General features: G+C 45.6%; 1 protein-coding gene across 15 annotated transcripts in view; it reads left to right on the top strand.

Annotated features, from left to right (window-relative positions):
• LOC123757399 (mesoderm induction early response protein 1) overlaps positions 1-24,182 on the top strand; it is a 170,656-nt gene that overhangs the window by 131,643 nt on the left and 14,831 nt on the right. For all 15 annotated transcript variants that reach the window (XM_045740983.2, XM_045740964.2, XM_045741000.2 and 12 more), the window contains one exon: positions 737-864. In XM_045740983.2, coding sequence (XP_045596939.1) covers positions 737-864 — 128 coding nt within the window. The remainder of the gene's footprint in view (positions 1-736; positions 865-24,182) is intronic.

The following is a 24,182-nucleotide window of genomic DNA, read 5'->3' as shown; positions in this document are numbered from 1 at the left end:
TTTGTGATGATGAGCTTCCAGAATTAAAATATTTGTTAAAATTCCAGTTATTGCTCTATTATAATGGGATTAGTTTTAAAATATGCGCCTTTTTATTGCGAACAATTTGATACCAAAATGAAATACGTAACACGAAATTTGATGTAATCAAACTGAACAAGTATTCACATTAGGTTGCAGTGTACAAATTGGTGCTCGTTCACAGGTAACTTTAGGCTTTTCTGCGGGGAGGCACTCCAGGCTTTTGTACATTATATTCATACACATCTGTAGGGAATTTAATTGTGAACACAATGATACCAAAACGAGCAACGTAGCACGAGAATTAAGGTGAGAAAAATGGAACAAGTATGCACATGTTACTGATTTTGTGCGCTCACGGGTAACTTCTGCCGAATTTAGGCTTTGCTGTTGGGAGTCACGCCAGGCTTTTGGACATTATATTTATACACACCTGTAGGGAATTTAATTGCGAACACAATGATACCAAAACGAGCGACGTAACACGAGAATTAAGGTGAGAAAGCTGAAACGAGTATACACATTAGGTGTCGCCGCACGCTCACCCACACGCTCGGTGCATGACCCCTAAGTTGACCGTGTGCCTGCCCGGTGAGCGATAGTGTTAAGTTTTCCATCTGCATCTGCTGACTTCCTTGTTTCCAAAGAAGCTTCCTGGGATTTCTGTATTTATTAGATGCAAAATCATGTCAGTAATGCAAAAATTATATTACAGGTTCGGACGAGATCGGTGGGCGAGTTAGTACAGTTTTATTATCTCTGGAAGAAAACGGAAAGACATGACCTCTTCGCTACGAAAACAAGAATAGAAAAGAAAAAATACATAGTTCATCCTGGCACTACGTAAGTTTCTAATTTGTTATGACAGCACATTGACAAGTTAGGTGATTGATAGATTTTGTTTTTGCGTTTAGAGGAGGTTGATACTTGGCATCAATTTATATATTTTATGAGTAGCATTCTAATTCAGTATAATAGTCAAATTTGCCTTTGTCTTGGCTTTTTGGCTCCCTGGTATTCTTTAGTCTTTATTCTGCCTACAATGAAGCTTGTATGACTGCCAATGGTTATCCTCTTCATACACCTTTATTGACTGCATGACTTAAACACTTAACTTAAACCTTACTAAAGTTTTGATTTGTGCTTCCTAGTCCCCTGCATACTAGGGTGCTCAGAATATCCTGGTTAGGGATTGACTTAGCTACGACGGGGAAGATAAACTGTGCCAGCTGTAGTGGTATTACTGTAGCTCCTCTCATGATAATTACCAACAATCGCACTGCCATACCTGCTACCAACATCCATACCCCCATACCCACTACCAGTAACCACACCACCATACCCACTACCAGTAACCACACCATCATACCCACTACCAGTAACCACACCATCATACCCACTACCAGTAACCACACCACCATACCCACTACCAGTAACCACACCACCATACCCACTACCAGTAACCACACCATCATACCCACTACCAGTAACCACACCATCATACCCACTACCAGTAACCACACCACCATACCCACTACCAGTAACTACACCACCATACCCACTACCAGTAACCACACCACCATACCCACTACCAGTAACCACACCATACCCACTACCAGTAACCACACCATCATACCCACTACCAGTAACCACACCATCATACCCACTACCAGTAACTACACCATCATACCCACTACCAGTAACCACACCATACCCACTACCAGTAACCACACCACCACCCCCACTACCAGTAACCACACCATCATACCCACTACCAATAACCACACCACCATACCCACTACCAGTAACTACACCACCATACCCACTACCAGTAACTACACCATACCCACTACCAGTAACCACACCACCATACCCACTACCAGTAACCACACCACCACCCCCACTACCAGTAACCACACCACCATACCCACTACCAGTAACCACACCATCATACCCACTACCAGTAACCACACCACCATACCCACTACCAGTAACTACACCACCACCCCCACTACCAGTAACCACACCATCATACCCACTACCAATAACCACACCACCATACCCACTACCAGTAACTACACCACCATACCCACTACCAGTAACTACACCACTATACCCACTACCAGTAACCACACCACCACCCCCACTACCAGTAATCACACCATCATACCCACTACCAGTATCCACACCACCATATCCACTACCAGTAACTACACCACCATACCCACTACCAGTAACCACACCACCACCCCCACTACCAGTAACCACACCACCACCCCCACTACCAACAACCACACCACCATACCCACTACCAGTAACTACACCACGATACCCACTACCAGTAACCACACCACCACCCCCACTACCAGTAACCACACCATCATACCCACTACCAGTAACCACACCATCATACCCACTACCAGTAACCACACCACCATACCCACTACCAGTAACTACACCACCACCCCCACTACCAGTAACCACACCATCATACCCACTACCAGTAACCACACCACCATACCCACAACCAGTAACTACACCACCATACCCACTACCAGTAACCACACCACCACCCCCACTACCAGTAACCACACCATCATACCCACTACCAGTAACCACACCACCATACCCACAACCAGTAACTACACCACCATACCCACTACCAGTAACCACACCACCACCCCCACTACCAGTAACCACACCACCATACCCACTACCAGTAACCACACCACCATACCCACTACCAACAACCACACCACCATACCCACTACCAGTAACCACACCACCACCCCCACTACCAGTAACCACACCACCACCCCCACTACCAGTAACCACACCACCATACCCACTACCAGTAACCACACCACCACCCCCACTACCAGTAACCACACCACCATACCCACTACCAGTAACCACACCATCATACCCACTACCAACAACCACACCACCACCCCCACTACCATCAACCACACCACCATACCCACTACCAGTAACCACACCACCACCCCCACTACCAGTAACCACACCATCATACCCACTACCAGTAACCACACCACCACCCCCACTACCAGTAACCACACCACCATACCCACTACCAACAACCACACCACCACCCCCACTACCAGTAACCACACCATCATACCCACTACCCGTAACCACACCACCACCCCCACTACCAGTAACCACACCACCATACCCACTACCAACAACCACACCACCACCCCCACTACCAGTAACCACACCATCATACCCACTACCCGTAACCACACCACCACCCCCACTACCAGTAACCACACCATCATACCCACTACCAGTAACCACACCACCACCCCCACTACCAGTAACCACACCATCATACCCACTACCAGTAACCACACCACCATACCCACTACCAGTAACCACACCATCATACCCACTACCAGTAACCACACCACCATACCCACTACCAGTAACCACACCACCATACCCACTACCAGTAACCACACCATCATACCCACTACCAGTAACCACACCATCATACCCACTACCAACAACCACACCACCACCCCCACTACCAGTAACCACACCACCACCCCCACTACCAGTAACCACACCATCATACCCACTACCAGTAACCACACCACCATACCCACTACCAACAACCACACCACCACCCCCACTACCAACAACCACACCACCACCCCCACTACCAACAACCACACCACCATACCCACTACCAACAACCACATCACCACCCCCACTACCAACAACCACACCACCACCCCCACTACCAGTAACCACACCACCATACCCACTACCCGTAACCACACCACCATACCCACTACCCGTAACCACACCACCACCCCCACTACCAGTAACCACACCACCATACCCACTACCAACAACCCCACCACCACCCCCACTACCAACAACCACACCACCATACCCACTACCAACAACCACACCACCACCCCCACTACCAGTAACCACACCACCATACCCACTACCAGTAACCACACCACCATACCCACTACCAGTAACCACACCATCACCCCCACCCCCACTACCAGTAACCACACCATCATACCCACTACCAGTAACCACACCACCATACCCACTACCAGTAACTACACCACCATACCCACTACCAGTAACCACACCACCACCCCCACTACCAGTAACCACACCACCATACCCACTACCAGTAACCACACCACCATACCCACTACCAGTAACTACACCACTGTACCCACTACCAGTAACCACACCACCATACCCACTACCAACAACCACACCACCATACCCACTACCAACAACCACACCACCATACCCACTACCATCAACCACACCACCATAACCACTACCAGTAACCACACCACCACCCCCACTACCAGTAACCACACCACCATACCCACTACCAACAACCACACCACCATACCCACTACCAGTAACCACACCACCACCCCCACTACCAGTAACCACACCACCATACCCACTACCAGTAACCACACCATCATACCCACTACCAGTAACCACACCATCATACCCACTACTAGTAACCACACCATCATACCCACTACCAGTAACCACACCATCATACCCACTACCAGTAACCACACCACCATACCCACTACCAGTAACTACACCACCCCCACTACCATCAACCACACCACCATACCCACTACCAGTAACCACACCACCATACCCACTACCAGTAACCACACCACCATACCCATTACCATCAACCACACCACCATATCCACTACCAACAACCACACCACCATACCCACTACCACTAACCACACCACCACCCCCACTACCAGTAACCACACCACCACCCCCACTACCAGTAACCACACCATCACCCCCACTACCAGTAACCACACCACCACCCCCACTACCAACATCCACACCATCATACCCACTACCAGTAACCACACCACCACACCCACTACCAGTAACCACACCACCATACCCACTACCAACAACCACACCACCATACCCACTACCAACAACCACACCACCACCCCCACTACCAGTAACCACACCACCATACCCACTACCAGTAACCACACCACCATACCCACTACCAGTAACCACACCACCATACCCACTACCAGTAACCACACCACCATACCCATTACCATCAACCACACCACCATATCCACTACCAACAACCACACCACCATACCCACTACCAGTAACCACACCACCACCCCCACTACCAGTAACCGCACCACCATACCCACTACCAGTAACCACACCACCACCCCCACTACCAGTAACCACACCACCATACCCACTACCAACAACCACACCACCACCCCCACTACCAGTAACCACACCATCATACCCACTACCCGTAACCACACCACCACCCCCACTACCAGTAACCACACCACCATACCCACTACCAACAACCACACCACCACCCCCACTACCATCAACCACACCACCATACCCACTACCAGTAACCACACCACCACCCCCACTACCAGTAACCACACCATCATACCCACTACCAGTAACCACACCACCACCCCCACTACCAGTAACCACACCATCACCCCCACTACCAGTAACCACACCACCACCCCCACTACCAACAACCACACCATCATACCCACTACCAGTAACCACACCACCATACCCACTACCAGTAACCACACCACCATACCCACTACCAACAACCACACCACCATACCCACTACCAACAACCACACCACCACCCCCACTACCAGTAACCACACCACCATACCCACTACCAGTAACCACACCACCATACCCACTACCAGTAACCACACCACCATACCCATTACCATCAACCACACCACCATATCCACTACCAACAACCACACCACCATACCCACTACCAGTAACCACACCACCACCCCCACTACCAGTAACCACACCACCATACCCACTACCAGTAACCACACCACCATACCCATTACCATCAACCACACCACCATATCCACTACCAACAACCACACCACCATACCCACTACCAACAACCACACCACCACCCCCACTACCATCAACCACACCACCATACCCATTACCAGTAACCACACCACCACCCCCACTACCAGTAACCACACCATCATACCCACTACCAGTAACCACACCACCACCCCCACTACCAGTAACCACACCACCACCCCCACTACCAGTAACCACACCATCATACCCACTACCAGTAACCACACCACCACCCCCACTACCAGTAACCACACCACCACCCCCACTACCAGTAATCACACCACCATACCCACTACCCGTAACCACACCACCACCCCCACTACCAGTAATCACACCACCATACCCACTACCAACAACCACACCACCACCCCCACTACCAGTAACCACACCATCATACCCACTACCCGTAACCACACCACCACCCCCACTACCAGTAACCACACCATCATACCCACTACCAGTAACCACACCACCACCCCCACTACCAGTAACCACACCATCATACCCACTACCAGTAACCACACCACCATACCCACTACCAGTAACCACACCACCATACCCACTACCAACAACCACACCACCACCCCCACTACCAACAACCACACCACCACCCCCACTACCAACAACCACACCACCATGTACTCACTAGAAAGTACTCACTAATGTACTCACTAGAAAGAAGACGAGAGAGATATCAAATAATATACACCTGGAAGATACTGGAGGGCCAAGTACCAAATCTACACAGTAAAATAACAACGTACTGGAGTGAACGACATGGAAGAAAATGTAGAATAGAACCAATGAAGAGCAGAGGTGCCATAGGCACAATCAGAGAACACTGTATATACATCAGAGGTCCGCGGTTGTTCAACTTCCTTCCAGCAAGCGTAAGAAATATTGCCGGAACAACCGTGGACGTTTTCAAGAGGAAACTAGATTTATTCCTCCAAGGAGTGCCGGACCAACCGGGCTGTGGTGGGTATGTGGGCCTGCGAGCCGCTCCAAGCAACAGCCTGGTGGACCAAACTCTCACAAGTCGAGCCTGGCCTCGGGCCGGGCTTGGGGAGTAGACGAACTCCCAGAACCCCATCAACCAGGTATCAACCAGGTATCAACCATACCCACTACCAACAACCACATCACCACCCCCACTACCAACAACCACACCACCACCCCCACTACCAACAACCACACCACCACCCCCACTACCAGTAACCACACCACCATACCCACTACCCGTAACCACACCACCATACCCACTACCCGTAACCACACCACCACCCCCACTACCAGTAACCACACCACCACACCCACTACCAACAACCACACCACCACCACCACTACCAACAACCACACCACCATACCCACTACCAACAACCACACCACCACCCCCACTACCAACAACCACACCACCATACCCACTACCAGTAACCACACCACCATACCCACTACCAGTAACCACACCACCACCCCCACTACCAGTAACCACACCATCATACCCACTACCAGTAACCACACCACCATACCCACTACCAGTAACTACACCACCATACCCACTACCAGTAACTACACCACCATACACACTACCAGTAACCACACCACCACCCCCACTACCAGTAACCACACCACCATACCCACTACCAGTAACCACACCACCATACCCACTACCAGTAACCACACCACCGTACCCACTACCAGTAACCACACCACCATACCCACTACCAGTAACTACACCACCGTACCCACTACCAGTAACCACACCACCATACCCACTACCAACAACCACACAACCATACCCACTACCAACAACCACACCACCATACTCACTACCAGTAACCACACCACCACCCCCACTACCAGTAACCACACCACCATACCAACTACCAGTAACCACACCACCATACCCACTACCAACAACCACACCACCATACCCACTACCAGTAACCACACCACCACCCCCACTACCAGTAACCACACCACCATACCCACTACCAGTAACCACACCATCATACCCACTACCAGTAACCACACCATCATACCCACTACCAGTAACCACACCATCATACCCACTACCAGTAACCACACCATCATACCCACTACCAGTAACCACACCACCATACCCACTACCAGTAACCACACCACCATACCCACTACCAGTAACTACACCACCACCCCCACTACCAGTAACCACACCATCACCCCCACTACCAGTAACCACACCACCACCCCCACTACCAGTAACCACACCACCACCCCCACTACCAACAACCACACCATCATACCCACTACCAGTAACCACACCACCATACCCACTACCAGTAACCACACCACCATACCCACTACCAACAACCACACCACCATACCCACTACCAACAACCACACCACCACCCCCACTACCAGTAACCACACCACCATACCCACTACCAGTAACCACACCACCATACCCACTACCAGTAACCACACCACCATACCCATTACCATCAACCACACCACCATATCCACTACCAACAACCACACCACCATACCCACTACCAGTAACCACACCATCATACCCACTACCAACAACCACACCACCACCCCCACTACCATCAACCACACCACCATACCCACTACCAGTAACCACACCACCACCCCCACTACCAGTAACCACACCATCGTACCCACTACCAGTAACCACACCACCACCCCCACTACCAGTAACCACACCACCCCACTACCAGTAACCACACCATCATACCCACTACCAGTAACCACACCACCACCCCCACTACCAGTAACCACACCACCACCCCCACTACCAGTAACCACACCACCATACCCACTACCCATAACCACACCACCACCCCCACTACCAGTAATCACACCACCATACCCACTACCAACAACCACACCACCACCCCCACTACCAGTAACCACACCATCATACCCACTACCCGTAACCACACCACCACCCCCACTACCAGTAACCACACCATCACCCCCACTACCAGTAACCACACCACCACCCCCACTACCAACAACCACACCATCATACCCACTACCAGTAACCACACCACCATACCCACTACCAGTAACCACACCACCATACCCACTACCAACAACCACACCACCATACCCACTACCAACAACCACACCACCACCCCCACTACCAGTAACCACACCACCATACCCACTACCAGTAACCACACCACCATACCCACTACCAGTAACCACACCACCATACCCATTACCATCAACCACACCACCATATCCACTACCAACAACCACACCACCATACCCACTACCAACAACCACACCACCATACCCACTACCAACAACCACACCACCATATCCACTACCAGTAACCACACCACCATACCCACTACCAGTAACCACACCACCATACCCACTACCAGTAACCACACCATACCCACTACCAGTAACTACACCACTATACCCATTACCAGTAACTACACCACCATACCCACTACCAACAACCACACCACCATACCCACTACCAGTAACTACACCACCATACCCACTACCAGTAACCACACCACCGTACCCACTACCAGTAACCACACCACCATACCCACTACCAGTAACTACACCACCGTACCCACTACCAGTAACCACACCACCATACCCACTACCAACAACCACACAACCATACCCACTACCAACAACCACACCACCATACTCACTACCAGTAACCACACCACCACCCCCACTACCAGTAACCACACCACCATACCAACTACCAGTAACCACACCACCATACCCACTACCAACAACCACACCACCATACCCACTACCAGTAACCACACCACCACCCCCACTACCAGTAACCACACCACCATACCCACTACCAGTAACCACACCATCATACCCACTACCAGTAACCACACCATCATACCCACTACCAGTAACCACACCATCATACCCACTACCAGTAACCACACCATCATACCCACTACCAGTAACCACACCACCATACCCACTACCAGTAACCACACCACCATACCCACTACCAGTAACTACACCACCACCCCCACTACCAGTAACCACACCATCACCCCCACTACCAGTAACCACACCACCACCCCCACTACCAGTAACCACACCACCACCCCCACTACCAACAACCACACCATCATACCCACTACCAGTAACCACACCACCATACCCACTACCAGTAACCACACCACCATACCCACTACCAACAACCACACCACCATACCCACTACCAACAACCACACCACCACCCCCACTACCAGTAACCACACCACCATACCCACTACCAGTAACCACACCACCATACCCACTACCAGTAACCACACCACCATACCCATTACCATCAACCACACCACCATATCCACTACCAACAACCACACCACCATACCCACTACCAGTAACCACACCATCATACCCACTACCAACAACCACACCACCACCCCCACTACCATCAACCACACCACCATACCCACTACCAGTAACCACACCACCACCCCCACTACCAGTAACCACACCATCATACCCACTACCAGTAACCACACCACCACCCCCACTACCAGTAACCACACCACCCCACTACCAGTAACCACACCATCATACCCACTACCAGTAACCACACCACCACCCCCACTACCAGTAACCACACCACCACCCCCACTACCAGTAACCACACCACCATACCCACTACCCGTAACCACACCACCACCCCCACTACCAGTAATCACACCACCATACCCACTACCAACAACCACACCACCACCCCCACTACCAGTAACCACACCATCATACCCACTACCCGTAACCACACCACCACCCCCACTACCAGTAACCACACCATCACCCCCACTACCAGTAACCACACCACCACCCCCACTACCAACAACCACACCATCATACCCACTACCAGTAACCACACCACCATACCCACTACCAGTAACCACACCACCATACCCACTACCAACAACCACACCACCATACCCACTACCAACAACCACACCACCACCCCCACTACCAGTAACCACACCACCATACCCACTACCAGTAACCACACCACCATACCCACTACCAGTAACCACACCACCATACCCATTACCATCAACCACACCACCATATCCACTACCAACAACCACACCACCATACCCACTACCAACAACCACACCACCATACCCACTACCAACAACCACACCACCATATCCACTACCAGTAACCACACCACCATACCCACTACCAGTAACCACACCACCATACCCACTACCAGTAACCACACCATACCCACTACCAGTAACTACACCACTATACCCATTACCAGTAACTACACCACCATACCCACTACCAACAACCACACCACCATACCCACTACCAGTAACTACACCACCATACCCACTACCAACAACCACACCACCATACCCACTACCAATAACCACACCACCATACCCACTACCAGTAACCACACCACCATATCCACTACCAACAACCACACCACCATACCCACTACCAGTAACCACACCACCACACCCACTACCAACAACCACACCACCATACCCACTACCAACAACCACACCACCATACCCACTGCCAACAACCACACCACCATACCCTCTACCAACAACCACACCACCATACCCACTACCAACAACCACACCACCATATCCACTACCAACAACCACACCACCATACCCACTACCAGTAACCACACCACCATACCCACTACCAGTAACCACACCACTATACCCACTACCAGTAACTACACCACTATACCCACTACCAGTAACTACACCACCATACCCACTACCAACAACCACACCACCATACCCACTACCAGTAACCACACCACCATATCCACTACCAGTAACCACACCACCATACCCACTACCAGTAACCACACCACCATACCCACTACCAACAACCACACCACCATGCCCACTACCAACAACCACACCACCACCCCCACTACCAGTAACCACACCACCATACCCACTACCAGTAACCACACCACCATACCCACTACCAGTAACCACACCACCATACTCATTACCATCAACCACACCACCATATCCACTACCAACAACCACACCACCATACCCACTACCAACAACCACACCACCATACCCACTACCAACAACCACACCACCATATCCACTACCAACAACCACACCACCATACCCACTACCAGTAACCACACCACCACCCCCACTACCAACAACCACACCATCATACCCACTACCAGTAACCACACCACCATACCCACTACCAGTAACCACACCACCATACCCACTACCAACAACCACACCACCATACCCACTACCAGTAACCACACCACCATATCCACTACCAACAACCACACCACCACCCCCACTACCAACAACCACACCATCATACCCACTACCAGTAACCACACCACTATACCCACTACCAGTAACCACACCACTATACCCACTACCAGTAACTACACCACCATACCCACTACCAACAACCACACCACCATACCCACTACCAGTAACCACACCACCATATCCACTACCAACAACCACACCACCATACCCACTACCAGTAACCACACCACCATATCCACTACCAACAACCACACCACCATACCCACTACCAGTAACCACACCACCACACCCACTACCAACAACCACACCACCATACCCACTACTAACAACCACACCATAATTATTTATATATATATATATATATATATATATATATATATATATATATATATATATATATATATGTCGTACCTAGTAGCCAGAATGCACTTCTCAGCCTATTATGCAAGGCCCAATTTGCCTAATAAGCCAAGTTTTCATGAATTGTTTTTCGACTACCTAACCTAACCTAACCTAACTTTTTTGGCTACCTAACCTAACCTAACCTATAAAGATAGGTTAGGTTAGGTAAGGTAGGGTTGGTTAGGCTCGGTCATATATCTACGTTAATTTTAACTCCAATAAAAAAAATTGACCTCATACATAATGAAATGGGTAGCTTTATCATTTCATAAGAAAAAAAATTAGAGAAAATATATTAATTCAGGAAAACTTGGCTTATTAGGCAAATCGGGCCTTGCATAGCAGGCCGAGTATGACGTTCTGGCTACTAGGTACAACATATATATATATGTCGTACCTAGTAGCCAGAACGCACTTCTCAGCCTACTATGCATGGCCCGATTTGCCTAATAAGCCAAGTTTTCATGAATTAATTGTTTTTCGACTACCTAACCTACCTAACCTAACCTAACTTTTTCTGCTACCTAACCTAACCTATGAAGATAGGTTTGGTTAGGTTAGGTAGGGTTGGTTAGGTTTGGTCATATATCTACGTTAATTTTAACTCCAATAAAAAAATTGATCTCATATATAATGAAATGGGTAGCTTTATCATTTCATAAGAAAAAAAATTAGAGAAAATATATTAATTCAGGAAAACCTGGCTTATTAGGAAAATCGGGCCTTGCATAGTAGGCTGAGAAGTGCGTTCTGGCTACTAGGTACGACACACACACACACACACACACACACACACACACACACACACACACACACACACACACACACACACACACACACACACACACACACACACACACACACACACACACACACACCCACACACACACACCCCCCCCCACCCACCCACCCACCCACCCACCCACCCACCCCCCACCCCCCCCCCCCACCCCCGCTCTCCCTCTCTCTCTCCCTCTCGCTCGCTCGCTCTCTCTCTCTCTCTCTCTCTCTCTCTCTCGCTCTCTCGCTCTCTCTCTCTCTCTCTCTCTCTCTCTCTCTCTCTCTCTCTCTCTCTCTCTCTCTCTCGCTCTCTCGCTCTCTCTCTCATATATTCATATATATATATATATATATATATATATATATATATATATATATATATATATATATATATATATATATATATATATATATATATATATATAATGTCGTACCTAGTAGCCAGAACTCACTTCTCAGCCTACTATGCAAGGCCAGATTTGCCTAATAAGCGTAGTTTTCATGAATTAATGTTTTTTCGACTACCTAACCTAACGTTTTGGGCAACCTAACCTAACCTATATAGATAGGTTAGGTTAGGTTAGGTAGGGTTGGTTAGGTTCGGTCATATATCTACGTTAATTTTAACTCCAATAAAAAAAAATTTACCTCATACATAATGAAATGGGTAGCCTTATCATTTCATAAGAAAAAAATTAGAGAAAATATATTAATTCAGTAAAACTTGGCTTATTAGGCAAATCGGGCCTTGCATAGTAGGCTGAGAAGTGAGTTCTGGCTACTAGGTACGATATATATATATATATATATATATATATATATTATATATATATATATAATATATATAATATATATAATATATATAATATATATAATATATATAATATATATAATATATATAATATATATAATATATATAATATATATTATATATATTATATATATTATATATATTATATATATTTTATATATTATATATATTATATATATTATATATATTATATATATTATATATATATATATATATATATATATATATATATATATATATATATATATATATATATATATATATATATATATATATGCATGCATGCATGCATGCATGCTAGATTTGATATTTACCAGGATGGAGGAAGAGATATTTGACATTCAGTACCTTCCTCCCTTGGGTAAAAGTGACCATGTCTTTTTGGGAATAAAGTATGCAATGCGTTATAAGCTGGAAGAAAATAAGGAGGTTGAAGCAGTTGAAAAACCAGACTTCAGGAGAGGACATTATGGTGACGTTAGAAATTTTTTGAGTGAGTATAATTGGACAGACTTGATGCTAGGCAAGGAAGTGAATGAGATGTATGTCAAGTTTTGTGAAATATATGATAAAGGCACAAAAAAATTTATACCAAAACAGAGATGCAGAACTAGGAAACAGGATTGGTTCAATAGAAATTGCGAGAGGGCTAGAGACCAAAAGACACAAAAATGGAATCAATACAGGAAGAGGCCGAACCCCCAAACATACCAGCGATACAAAGATGCGAGAAACAACTACATGGTAGTGAGGAGAGAGGCAGAAAGAAATTTTGAAAAAGGGATTGTAGACAAGTGTAAAACAGAACCAGGTCTATTCTATAAATTCATAAACAACAAATTGCAGGTAAAGGATAATATTCAGAGGTTGAAAATGGGAAATAGATTCACAGAAAATGAAAAGGAAATGTGTGAAACACTAAATGAAAAGTTCCAAAGTGTGTTTGTACAAAATGAAATCTTTAGGGAACCAGATACAATAAGAATTACTGAGAACAACATAGAGCACATAGAGGTGTCTAGAGACAAAGTGGAAAAAATGCTCAAGGAGCTCGGTAAGAAGAAAGCAGCTGGCCCAGATGGCGTTTCACCATGGGTTCTGAGAGAATGTGCATCTGAGCTCAGCATTCCACTTCACCTGATCTTTCAGGCATCCCTGTGTACAGGAATCGTAGCAGACGTGTGGAAACAGGCTAACATAGTTCCAATCTACAAAAGTGGCAGCAGGGAAGACCCCCTCAATTATAGACCTGTATCATTGACAAGTGTAATAGTGAAAGTATTGGAAAAGCTAATCAAAACTAAATGGGTAGAACACCTGGAGAGAAATGATATAATATCAGACAGACAGTATGGTTTTCGATCTGGAAGATCCTGTGTATCGAATTTACTCAGTTTCTATGATCGAGCCACAGAGATATTACAGGAAAGAGATGGTTGGGTTGACTGCATCTATCTGGACCTAAAAAAGGCTTTCGACAGAGTTCCACATAAGAGGTTGTTCTGGAAACTGGAAAATATTGGAGGGGTGACAGGTAAGCTTCTATCATGGATGAAAAATTTTCTGACGGATAGAAAAATGAGGCAGTAATCAGAGGCAATGTATCGGAATGGAGAAATGTAACAAGTGGAGTACCACAGGGTTCAGTTCTTGCACCAGTGATGTTTATTGTGTACATAAATGATCTACCAGTTGGTATACAGAATTATATGAACATGTTTGCTGATGATGCTAAGATAATAGGAAGGATAAGAAATTTAGATGATTGTCATGCCCTTCAAGAAGACCTGGACAAAATAAGTATATGGAGCACCACCTGGCAAATGGAATTTAATGTTAATAAATGTCATGTTATGGAATGTGGAATAGGAGAACATAGACCCCATACAACCTATATATTATGTGAGAAATCTTTAAAGAATTCTGATAAAGAAAGAGATCTAGGGGTGGTTCTAGATAGAAAACTATCACCTGAGGACCACATAAAGAATATTGTGCAAGGAGCCTATGCGATGCTTTCTAACTTCAGAATTGCATTTAAATACATGGATGGCGATATACTAAAGAAATTGTTCATGACTTTTGTTAGGCCAAAGCTAGAATATGCAGTTGTTGTGTGGTGCCCATATCTTAAGAAGCACATCAACAAACTGGAAAAGGTGCAAAGACATGCTACAAAGTGGCTCCCAGAACTGAAGGGCAAGAGCTACGAGGAGAGGTTGGAAGCATTAAACATGCCAAAACTAGAAGACAGAAGAAAAAGAGGTGATATGATCACTACATACAAAATAGTAACAGGAATTGATAAAATCGACAGGGAAGATTTCCTGAGACCTGGCACTTCAAGAACAAGAGGTCATAGATTTAAACTAGCTAAACACAGATGCCGAAGAAATATAAGAAAATTCACCTTCGCAAATAGAGTGGTAGACGGTTGGAACAAGTTAAGTGAGAAGGTGGTGGAGGCCAAGACCGTCAGTAGTTTCAAAGCGTTATATGACAAAGAGTGCTGGGAAGACGGGACACCACGAGCGTAGCTCTCATCCTGTAACTACACTTAGGTAGTTACACTTAGGTAATTACACACACACACACACACACACACACACACACACGCACGCGCACACACATACATATCCCAAGTTCTTTCCCAAGAGGCAGACAAGAGGAGCTCCAGCATATTTCAACAATCCTAAGTATTGTAGTACAGGATGATGATAAGTGAGTGGTGTCCCAGAGAACATAAAGGTATCGTGCTTTTGAAAAATAGGTGAGATAACAGGAATGTGCCAAGGGAAGTGAAAAATTGGATGAGAAAAAGTTGCCTTAGTGTTTACAGTGCAGAGAAGAACACTCAAGATGGCCGCCGGCAAGAGGAAATACAAAACAGAGCTTGATTTTGCTGGATTCAGTGAAGAAAGCATTGATATAACCAGTCTATACAACAAGTTGGTAAAATTAGATACTATAGTGACTTCTCATGTAGAAATAATTAGTAAATTGAAAGAAAGTACAGTAATGACCATTTAAATAGCAAAGTATTATGTCCTGAGGGTTTAGTGAAAGACTTGTGCAAGGATAAGAATCAATTGGAAACAAATTGCAAAGCCATGGAAGAAGAAAATAAACTCTAAAAAATAGCTTTGGAAGAAATTGAAGTAAATTTAAACATAAATGACTACAATAGGTTAGGTAAGGAAATTCAACAGGAGAAACAGCTTTTGTCAGCACAGATGGAGGAAGTTACACAGGGAATAGAACAGTGCAAGAAAGATATGCAACTCACCTATGCACAATTGGCCAAGGAGAAGGAAAATTTGAATAAGCAGTAAAGGAAGTCAAACACTGCAGCAACCAAGATAAAACAAACATTAGGCTGGAAGTGAGAAAAGAATTGGCATCTAACCTGAAGTTGTTGTAAAACACAGTTGATCGGAGTAAGTCCCAGATAATTTTGGGCTGCAAAGAAAAGGAGTTAACATCTAGGTCAGAAAGAGCTCTAGAAGAAGCAAAAGTAGTAGATAAAATTGTTGGCCTCGTAGAAGGTCTTACAACCATAGAGAATGTGTGCGACTACAGGAGAATAGGCAGATATGTAAAAGGGAAAGATCGACCTTTGAGGATCACCCTAAATGGTGCCAAACAGATGGAAGAAGTACTAAGGAATGCTAGAAAATTACAAAGTGATGAGGATGGGAAAGGGTTGTCGTTAAGACGAGATCTTTCAAAAGAAGATAGAGAGAAGCTGAAACTGAACCTCGCCGAGGCAAAACGTTTAAATGAGAGCAGGAATGAAGAAGAAATCAATTCTTTTTTCTACAAAGTGATAGGGGTAGGCAAACCAGTAAAGTGGTACATAAAGGCAAACCAACAAAATCATTAGAGAGAGGGGGAGTGAAAAATAAGAAGAGGGGGAACAAGTTCCTGAACATTGCATACACCAACATAGATGGAGTAAGATCGAAGATACTGGAGTTAAGTGATGTAATACAGCTGCAGACACCAGACATTGTTGCACTCATGGAGACAAAACTTGAAGATGTTATTTTAAATGAGGTCATATTCCCAAGCGGCTGCTCAATTTGGAGACGGGACAGAAAAATTAGGAAAGGCATTGCTGTGCTGGTGAAAGAACACCTAAAGGTGAACGAAATAATGACTGCTAATCCACAAGAAGTTGACATAATAGCACTATAATAGAGAATAATGATAGAGAGAGATACCAAATAATATACACGTGGAAAATACTGGAGGGCCAGGTCCCAAATCTACACAGTAAAATAACAACGTACTGGAGTGAACGATATGGAAGAAAATGCAAGATTGAACCAGTGAAGAGCAGAGGTGCCATAGGCACAATCAGAGAGCACTGTATAAACATCAGAGGTCCGCGGTTGTTCAACATCCTCCCAGCGACTATAAGAAATATTGCCGGAACAACCATGGACATCTTCAAGAGGAAACTGGACGGTTTTCTAAGAGAAGTTCCGGATCAGCCGGGCTGTGGTGGGTACGTGGCCCTGAGGGCTGCTCCAAGCAACAGCCTGGTGGACCAGACTCTCACAAGTCGAGCCTGGCCTCGGGCCGGGCTTGGGGAGTAGAAGAACTCCCAGAACCCCATCAACCAGGTATCAACCAAGTATCACTAGAGATCTGCCATGAGGATGATAAACTAATGATCATAAATGCATATAGTCCACCGCCAAGCAGCACATGGTCAAAGGAGGAGCTAGATAGTAAACGAGAAGGTCTTATAACCATAATGAGAGAGATCATAGTGAGAGCGGATAACGATAGAGCACGACTGTTGATAGTCGGCAACTTCAATTTGAAATCCATAGTCTGGGAAGCATATGAAGCTAAAAGAGAAGATTTTTGGACCTGTAAATTTGTAGACCTCATCCTGGAAACATTCTTGTATCAACATGTTAAATAAGCTACGAGGATGAGGGAAGGGGACGTTCCCTCCATGCTAGATTTGATATTTACCAGGAAGGAGGAAGAAATATTTGACATTCAGTACCTTCCTCCCTTGGGTAAAAGTAACCATGTCTTTTTGGGAATAAAGTATGCAATGCGTTATAATCAGGAAGAAAATATGACGGTCGATGCAATTGAAAAACCTGACTCTAGGAGAGAACATTATGGCAACCTTAGAAAAAATTTTAGTGAGTATAATTGGACAGACTTGTTCCTAGGCAAGGAGGTGAATGAGATGTATGTCAAGTTTTGTGAAATGTATGATAAAGGCACAAAAAAATTTATACCAAAACAGAGATGCAGAACTAGGAAACAGGATTGGTTCAACAGAAATTGCGAGAAGGCCAGAGACCAAAAGACACAAAAATGGAATCGATATAGGAAGAGGCCAAACCCCCAAACATACCAGCGATACAAAGATGCGAGAAACAACTACATGGCAGTGAGGAGAGAGGCAGAAAGAAATTTTGAAAAAGGGATTGCAGACAAATGTAAAACAGAACCAGGTCTATTCTATAAATTCATAAACAACAAATTGCAGGTAAAGGATAATATTCAGAGGTTGAAAATGGGAAATAGATTCACGGAAAATGAAAAGAAAATGTGTGAAATATTAAACGAAAAGTTCCAAAGTGTGTTTGTACAAAATGAAATCTTCAGGGAACCAGTTACAATAAGAATTCCAGAGAACAACATAGAGCACATAGAGGTGTCTAGAGACGAAGTGGAAAAAATGCTCAAGGAGCTAAATAAGAACAAAGCAGTTGGTCCAGATGGAGTTTCACCATGTGTTCTGAGAGAATGTGCACCTGAGCTCAGCATTCCACTTCAACTGATCTTTCAGGCATCCCTGTTTACAGGAGTTGTAGCTGATGTGTGGAAAAAGGCTAACATAGCTCCAATCTACAAAAGTGGAAGCAGGGAAGACCCCCTTAATTATAGACCGATATCATTTACAAGTGTAATAGTCAAAATATTGGAAAAAATAATTAAAACTAAATGGGTAGAACACCTGGAGAGAAATGATATAATATCAGACAGACAGTATGGTTTTCGATCTGGAAGATCCTTTGTATCGAATTTACTCAGTTTCTATGATCGAGCAACAGAGATATTACAGGAAAGAGATGGTTGGGTTGACTGCATCTATCTGGACCTAAAAAAGGCTTTCGACAGAGTTCCACATAAGTGGTTGTTCTGGAAACTGGAAAATATTGGATGGGTGACAGGTAAGCTTCTAACATGGATGAAAAATTTTCTGACAGAAAAATGAGGGCAGTAATCAGAGGCAATGTATCGGACTGGAGAAATGTCACAAATGGAGTACCACAGGGTTCAATTCTTGCACTAGTAATGTTTATTGTCTACATAAATGATCTACCAGTTGGTATACAGAATTATATGAACATGTTTGCTGATGATGCTAAGATAATAGGAAGGATAAGAAACTTAGATGATTGTCATGCCCTTCAAGATGACCTGGACAAAATAAGTATATGGAGCACCACTTGGCAAATGGAATTTAATGTTAATAAATGCCATGTTATGGAATGTGGAATTGGAGAACATAGACCTCACACAACCTATATATTATGTGAGAAATCTTTAAAGAATTCTGATAAAGAAAGAGATCTAGGGGTGGTTCTAGATAGAAAACTATCACCTGAGGACCACAAAGAATATTGTGCGAGGAGCCTATGCTATGCTTTCTAACTTCAGAATTGCTTTTAAATACATGGATGGCGATATACTAAAGAAATTGTTCATGACTTTTGTTAGGCCAAAGCTAGAATATGCAGCGGTTGTGTGGTGCCCATATCTTAAGAAGCACATCAACAAACTGTAAAAGGTGCAAAGACATGCTACTAAGTGGCTCCTGGAGCTGAAGGGTAAGAGCTACGAGGAGAGGTTAGAGGCATTACATATTCCAAAACTAGAAGACAGAAGAAAAAAAGAGGTGATACGATCACTACATACAAAATAGTAATAGGAATTGATATTTCGATAGGGAAGATTTCCTGAGACCTGGAACTTCAAGAACAAGAGATCATAGATTTAAACTAGCTAAACACAGATGCTGAAGAAATATAAGAAAATTCACTTTCGCAAATAGAGTGATAGACGGTTGGAACAAGTTAGGTGAGAAGGTGGTGGAGGCCAAGACCGTCAGTAGTTTCAAAGCGTTATATGACAAAGAGTGCTGGGAAGACGGGACACCACGAGCGTAACTCTCATCCTGTAACTACACTTAGGTAATTACACACCACCTCTGGTGCAATTGCAGGGACCCACAGCCTTAAAGAAGGCAACACAGAGTACTCAGAGAAAAATGTGCCATTTAACTCTGAATGTGTATGAATGTTCACTTCTCCTACCACCCCCTTCAATCCCTGAAAGATTTGAACCCAGGCAGCCAGGGCTGCATGCACCTTAGTGTATCCAGTACTTAACCCACTAGACCCCACTGGCTGCTCAAAAGGATTCAGACCTTTATCCCCCTACAGCATTCGGTTGTCAAATTTCGGGACAGATATATCATCAAATCACCTCACATTGGGGCCACATAAGTATCACAAATACGAAGAAGCTTTAAGTTTTACAGTCGAATTTGCATTACTCACATGGCCCCAACATGCGAGGTGATTTGATGAAATATGTTTCCAAATTTGACCACAGAGTGCTGTTGGGGGTGTTGGGTTAAGGGTCTGATGACTTCCAGTCCTTTTAAACAGTCATTGTGGTCTAGTGATTTAAGTACTGGATACCCTGAGATGCATGGAGCCCTGACTGTCAGGGTTCAAATCCTATAGGGGCGAGAAGTTTTCGGTTGCATGTTGGCTTGAAGACCATTCAAGCTTGTTCGCATATATACATAATATGTATGTTGTACCTACTAGCCAGAACACACTACTTGGGCTAAGTATTACAGGACTTGATTTGCCTAGCAAAGTGAATTTTCCTGAAATTATATATTTTTATAACAAAAAATTTTACATTTTTCTGTGGAAAGATAAATCTTACCATTATATGTGATTTCATTAATTATTTGGAGTTCAAACTAAAGTATAAATATGACCAAACTTAACCTAACATAACTAAGTCAGTAAATCATGTGCTTATAATATTATTTATTAAATTTTATTATATTTTCTGGGGGGAGCCCCCTTCGGCTCTCCGGAGCTTACTAGGCTGATATGCTAATGTCAGACTATGGCATCAGTCATGTGTATGGAGTTCTTATGGGCCTACTGGGGACCACAAGCCAAACCTGGCCCCCCTGTAAAGAGGCAAGGGGAGCAATGGCCTATAGAAACCCCCGTGTAATTGGAAGCATTCTATGTCTGCCATCGACTGGGTTAGGCACCCAGTAAAGTAGGCGTTCCAAAACAAACTCCTATTCTGGTAAAAATTGCAACCCAAAGCCGAACGCGTGGATAGAACTCCCCAAACAAAATTGAGCAAACTAGTATGCCGTCATCCGTCGTCGTGCTGCTGTCTGCGCCCCCCCCGCCCCCCCCCCCCCCCCCTCCCCGGGAGAAGGAAGGGGCAGCCCCAGACCTACTGCGCCGGCAATACACACCCCCAGTTCTTGAGGCTGATGCTTGGTTAGTTCGGCCAGGGGTGCATCATGTTTTGTGTCCGGTTGCGGTTCTCCGCCGTTATTTGCGCGTCACGGTTTCTGTGTCCATGGATGAGCTTTGGGTTGATCTGGTTTCCCTTCTTCCCTGTTCGAGGGTGCGGGTCTCCCAGGTCGTCCGCAGGGTTATTGAGGCCAGCCAGCCTGCGGTATATTCCCGTGCCGATGACGTCTGCAAGTTCGCAGCTCTTGCCGCCGTCTTTGGCAATATGTCCTGGGCTGACATTCGGGCGTGGGGATTTTGGTGATTGAACAGGGTCCTGGCTGCTCGTTACCTTGTAAACGTTCTTGGGCCCAGTCGGGCCTGTGTTGCTTTGGGTTGGCGGATGCAGCCAGTTGTCTCGACTTTGGGTTGAGGAGTGAGCAGCAACCGCCTCCCGGGTAAGTCCCTATTCTTTTCCTCTGTGGGTAGTTAGCTCCAGGGAACTGTAGGGGCTCCCCCCAGAAAACCAGCGTTGAATGTAATGAAATGCCATTTTCTGGGCGAGTCCCGGAGGCTCCCCGGCATCCCTCCCTCCCTCTCTCTGGTTGGCATTTTTTTCAAGTGTTTTTGACATCCAGTTTCAGAACTGGGGTGTGGATTGCCTGTGCGGTAGGTCTGGGGCTGCCCTTTCCCCCTCCCGGGTAGGGGGGGCTGCTCAGACAGCGGCGCGACGACGGGTGACGTCATACTAGTTTGCTCGTTTTTGTTTGGGGAGTTCTATCCACTCGTTCGGCTTTTGGTTGCAATTTTCACCAGAATAGGGGTTTGTTTTGGGATGCCTCCCTTTCTGGGTGCCTGACCCGGTCAATGGCAGACATAGAATGCTTCCAATTACACGGGGGTTTCTATAGGCCATTGCTCCCCTTGCCTTTCTAGAGGGGGCCAGGTTCTGGCTCGTTGTGCCCAGTAGACCCATAAGAACTCCATACACATGACTGATGCCAAAGTCTGACATTAGCATATCAGCCTAGTAAGCTCCGGGGAGCCTCCGGGACTCGCCCAGAAAATGACATTTCATTACATTCAACGCTAGTTTTTTTAAATAAAATAAATCACTGCCTGCTAGGCAAATTGGACCTTGCATATTTGTTAAAAGTTGTGCATTCTGACTATTAGGTACAATATATATTTATATATAATAGTATTTTGTATTTACCTACACATATTTGTATTTTGCTTCCAACTACATCTCTTAAGTAATATGTAAATTTTTTTGTCATATTTAGTTGTGTCATTTCTGAATAACATCATCAAATAAATTGGTTTGAAATTTATACT

The sequence above is a fragment of the Procambarus clarkii genome, chromosome 22 (assembly GCF_040958095.1).
Source record: "Procambarus clarkii isolate CNS0578487 chromosome 22, FALCON_Pclarkii_2.0, whole genome shotgun sequence".
NCBI classification, from domain to species: Eukaryota; Metazoa; Arthropoda; class Malacostraca; order Decapoda; family Cambaridae; genus Procambarus; species Procambarus clarkii.
This window is presented reverse-complemented; position numbering and strand designations above follow the sequence as displayed.